Here is a 5,297-nt window from a genome sequence, read left to right on the forward strand (position 1 = left end):
AATGTCGATTATAAGATTTTTGCAAAGACCATTATGAACAGGATGAGTGACTATTTGGACGTAATAATAGCTAAACAACAAACATGTGCAATAAAGGGAAGATTTATGTGGGACAACTTGAACACATTAAGAGAACTAGTTTTTGATAAAAATGGTGACAGTTTTTACATTGTGGCTTTGGACCAAAGAAAAGCATTTGATTATATCTCAAGAGACTATTTGTGGGAGATTTTAAAACTGTATCAATTCCCTGAAAATTTCATAAACATGATTAAATGCCTTTATGTTAAATCGACAGTTGAAGTAAATGTTAACGGTTCTTTGACTGAACCATTTGAAGTTATGCGGGGTGTAAAGCAAGGGTGCCCTCTGAGTGCAGCCCTATATATTTTATCTATAAACCCACTTGTACAAAAAATCCAAGATGATCATAGACTTAAGGGTCTTCAAATAGGAAAGAACAGAGTCGTGATCTCTGCTTATGCTGATGACATAACTGTATTTGTGAAATCTAAACAAGAACTAGACATCATCTTTGAATATTTTAGCGAGTATGAGCAAGTCTCTGGAGCCTCCTTAAATAAAGCTAAAACGGAATGTGTCTGGATTGGAAATGAAAAAAACAAATTTCCCATAGATGTCCCAGAAGTTCAGCAATTAAAGGTTTTAGGTATATATATAGATAATAATGGCTGTGTCGACCATAACTGGTCAAAAAAAGAAGAAATAATACAAGATGAAATTGATAAATGGAAATCGTGTAATCTAAGTTATAAAACTAGAATAAATATTATTAAAACTTTTCTATTATCAAAAATACTGTTTTTATCATGCATCTTACCTCCGACAGAAGTTTGGATAAAAAGACTTCATAAAATATGCTGTAATTTCATATGGGATACGACTCGTGAGGTTACAAAACGTGAGCTCCTTTTTAAGAGAAGGGAACTGGGAGGCCTTGGGGCTGTCGATATATCCGTAAAAACTAAAATAGCAGTGTGTAAAATCATCGCGAGTGGTATTGCCAGGCAAACTGAATGGATAGGGAACATCTCTAACTGGAAATCTAAAAAAGGTCCATCAAGGAAAGGAATTCCGTATTATAAACTGATGTTTTCCGACTTCACTAACAAATTTAAAGATCTAAACATCGATTGGGTGAAAGACTCAAGCAAAGAAATATATCTTTTAATTGTTGATCGAGTTTATAGTAACCCTGTGGCTTTCAGAAATTTGGAGGAAGACCAAAACAAAGAATGTCTCCAAAATTTACAGAATAAAATCCTATCGGAACACCTGAGAGATACGACTTGGTTAGTCGCTGTAAGAAGGCTCCCAGTAAGAGCGGTTGTAAAATGGAGCTGTTTTGTAAAAACCGGTAAATGCCCGATGCCTAATTGTAATGAAGAGGAAACACTCGAACATTTCCTGTTAGAGTGTTATCGCTCTAAAGAAACATGGGCTAAATTAAAAATCATTGGTCTCAATATAGAAATAAATATGAACTCAATTTTCTATGGCATTTTTAAAGAAAATTGTAGCAAGACCAAGCATGACTTCATTTGGTTCATAATATGTTTGACTAAATCTAAACTCTGGAAAACAAGGTGTAGAATGACTATAAATCAAACGTTTATATCCAGTGATGTTGTATTCAAGGACATTCAAAAAGAGCTAAGAAGACTAAAAAGCAGCACATCTTGGTTTAAAGACTCTTCAGTGTGGGACAATATTTGCGTGTAATTGTACTTTGACTATGTAAGTTTGTTTTGTTTTTTGTTTTTTGTTTTTTCTCCCTTTCTTTCTGAATATGACTTGTGTAAGATTGTGAATTTTGCATAATTTCAATAAAACTCATTAAAAAAAAAAAAAAAAAGCAAGGGTGGTAAAGGACTCGGCAAAGGAGGCGCTAAGCGTCACCGCAAGGTGCTTCGCGATAACATCCAGGGGATCACCAAGCCGGCTATTCGCCGTCTGGCTCGTCGTGGTGGTGTAAAGCGTATTTCTGGTCTGATCTATGAAGAGACTCGCGGTGTGCTGAAGGTGTTTTTGGAGAACGTGATCCGCGACGCCGTCACCTACACCGAGCATGCCAAGAGAAAGACCGTGACCGCTATGGATGTGGTGTACGCCCTGAAACGCCAGGGACGCACCCTGTACGGGTTCGGCGGTTAAACGCTCTAACAACGAACGACGCGAACACAACGGCTCTTTTAAGAGCCACCCACATGTCTAGAAAAAGAGCTGTTCCGTGTGGAAAAAAATCAAAAGCCTTTTTCTTTTGGGAAAGATGAAAGAAGGCATCAAACGCTGTACACAAGTAGCATAAGAACTTATATATGTATTAATTAGTAAGTAATTATTAATAATTATTATGCAATCTATTTGTATTTTTTGTAATAAACTATAAATATATATGTATGTGCACAGTATTAAGTAGTATTATAACGTGTTTGTTTAAAGCGAGTTAGAAGATGGTTTTAGTAGAAAGTTATATATTTCTCGCTCTCCTACACACACACACACACACACATATATATATATATATATATATATATATATATATATATATATATATATATATATATATATATATATATAAAACAAAAAAATTCAAGCCAATTGTTTTTTTCATTGTGCATGTTGTCCTGAAAGTACAACGGCGGGAAGGGAAACAAAGCGTAGCGGAGGAAGAGGCGGAGAAGTAGGAGGTGCCATGCAGGAGGAGGTATCGAATTTTGGCCAATCAAAAAAAGGTGTCTTGTCTGGGCGTTATTAGCATGTGGGTCTGTAAATAGAGCGGGCGCGAGGCGGGCGCTAGTTATTCTCTGTCCATTTACTCTAGAAGCAGCATCATGCCCGATCCAGCCAAGACCGCGCCCAAGAAGGGATCAAAGAAAGCCGTGACCAAGACGGCAGGTAAAGGAGGCAAGAAGCGCAGAAAGTCCAGGAAGGAGAGCTACGCCATCTACGTGTACAAGGTCCTGAAGCAGGTGCACCCTGACACCGGCATCTCATCCAAGGCCATGGGCATCATGAACTCCTTCGTGAATGATATTTTTGAGCGCATCGCCGGTGAGTCTTCTCGTCTGGCTCATTACAACAAGCGCTCCACCATCACCTCCAGGGAGATCCAGACCGCCGTGCGCCTGTTGCTTCCCGGCGAGCTGGCCAAGCACGCCGTGTCCGAGGGTACAAAGGCCGTCACCAAGTACACCAGCTCCAAGTAAAGCGCGTTACCGCCATCTTCATCAACCCAACGGCTCTTTTAAGAGCCACCCACTTTTCATACAAAGAGCGATCTCCTCTCTTTTGCTTTTCCTCTCACGCTGTGTGTGTGTGTCTGTGTGTGTGTGTGTGTGTGTGTGAGAGAGAGAGAGTGATAGAGGGGGACTTCTGAAGCGCTGCACTCCTGTGGATGTTCAGGATTTTGGGTAATTATAGCAGCCTGCTAAATGCAGAGATGAGTATATTTAAACGGTTGTAGCACGGTTTTGGGGGGGGGGTTGTATAATCTGAGCAATGCAAAATGGGGCTTTAGCAGCACAAAGTTAAGTTAAGTATTAAGATTGTAGCAAGAGGAAATAACTGAAAATGGTTTTCTAGTAGCACATCATTATTAATTAGAGGTGCCCAAACTTTTTCCTAGGAAGGGCCAAAAATCAAACTTGATTGAGGGCTGTGGGCCGAAAGTTGCTGTGTGACAATGTAAACTTAAAAAAAAAAAACCCAACATTTCCATGTCTAGAGAAGAGGGTATGTTCTTTAAAAATTAAATCATAATGATGATGCTGTTAAACAGTTCAGAAGCTCCGTGTATTGTCCTTGATACATGAAAACTAGACAATGCACAGTAATAACGCTGATGAGCTGTGTCAGTCAGTCACTGCGTTTACATGGACAACAATAATCCACTATTAACCCGATTAAGACAATATTCCAATTAAGAAACTACCATGTAGACAGCAATTTTTAATTACCTTAATCTGATTAAGGTCATACTAGAAGTAAGCACTAATTGAATTAAGACAGGTGGAGTACTCCTGTTTTAGTCGCATTATCAACGTGTATTACAGACATGTAATCACCTTAATCACACTATTAACGTGGTGAGTTTTCACCGCATTTTGCGACAGGACACGATCACACACGGCAGTTATACGTTTTATGGCGAACAAGAGAGTTTGGCTGCGTCCCAAACTGCATACTTTCCTACTATAGGCTTGTAGTGGGGATAAATACATGTATCTCGGCTACTATATAGAAGGTAAGTACGCGGTTTGGGACTGTTGTGGATAAAAAATGTCATAAAATAAACATAAGGGAGACCTAGCATCCAGCAAAGGGGAGAAGAAGAAAAGACGGGCACCTAGACACATAGAAGCGGGATTAGGCGGACATTGACAAATTGGAATTACACTTTAAAGATCTTTAAGAGCAGTAGTAGTCAAAAAAGTCAAAAAGAGGTATACGAGCTGAGCTGAGGAGTGCTAATACACACACACACACACACGCTCGTACAGTCAAGGGCGGGCAAGTAGACACAACATACACACGCACTCTCTCTTTCTCATACACACACATGAATAACTTTAATAATATCTTATAGTAATAGAGAAACTCTCTATAAAAAACAGAATAGTAGGATATGCAGGACAGTAGAACTGTAATGATATTAAGAAGTTGGAAGTACAGTAAACCGCTTTTCAAGTAGTATAAATATATATAAAATAAGAAATATAGTGCAAATATGAAAATAAATTATAAACTAGAAATACAGGAAAATGTAAACTTACTCATGACTCAAATGTGAAGGTTCTTGTCTCACAAGGAAGGCCTTAATTTTAAGAAAGAACCATGAGGAGCCATTTATAAGGGTGGCTGAGTCAAGCTGCCCCCCCGCGAGATAACAGTAAGACCAAGGTCACTCTAGATTTTTTAGTCTTGTCCACTTTCTATTTTACGGGTTATTCAAATTCTCTGGTTTCGATTCTCTGGGTAATTCAAAACTCTGGTTTCTGATTCTCTGAGTAACTAAAAACTCTGGGTTTTTATTTTCTGGGTTATTAGAAATGCCTGGGTTCTGATTTTATGTGTAAATTAAAACCCCCTGGTTTCAGTTCTATGTGTAAGTGAAATAGCCCTTTTCTGGAACATAAGAGTAAGGTAAATGAGCTCTTTTTTAACCCTATTGGTAGTGAGATCATAGTCTTCTTGAAACATATGGGTTATTTAGTGTGTAAATACAGTATAAATACTGGAGCTTAAGCTCAGGGTATTGGGATCACTTCTGAGAA

General features: G+C 38.5%; 1 protein-coding gene across 1 annotated transcript; it reads left to right on the forward strand.

Moving 5' to 3' along the window:
- Window positions 1–2,658: 2,658 nt before the first annotated feature.
- LOC128604627 (histone H2B-like) lies at window positions 2,659–3,310 on the forward strand. Its single transcript, XM_053619758.1, has one exon. The coding sequence runs from the start codon at window positions 2,856–2,858 to the stop codon at window positions 3,228–3,230; it is 375 nt and encodes a 124-aa protein (XP_053475733.1). The 5' UTR covers window positions 2,659–2,855; the 3' UTR covers window positions 3,231–3,310.
- The last annotated feature ends 1,987 nt before the right edge of the window (window positions 3,311–5,297 follow it).

This window comes from Ictalurus furcatus, unplaced genomic scaffold (assembly GCF_023375685.1).
Source record: "Ictalurus furcatus strain D&B unplaced genomic scaffold, Billie_1.0 ctg5, whole genome shotgun sequence".
Lineage (NCBI taxonomy): Eukaryota > Metazoa > Chordata > Actinopteri > Siluriformes > Ictaluridae > Ictalurus > Ictalurus furcatus.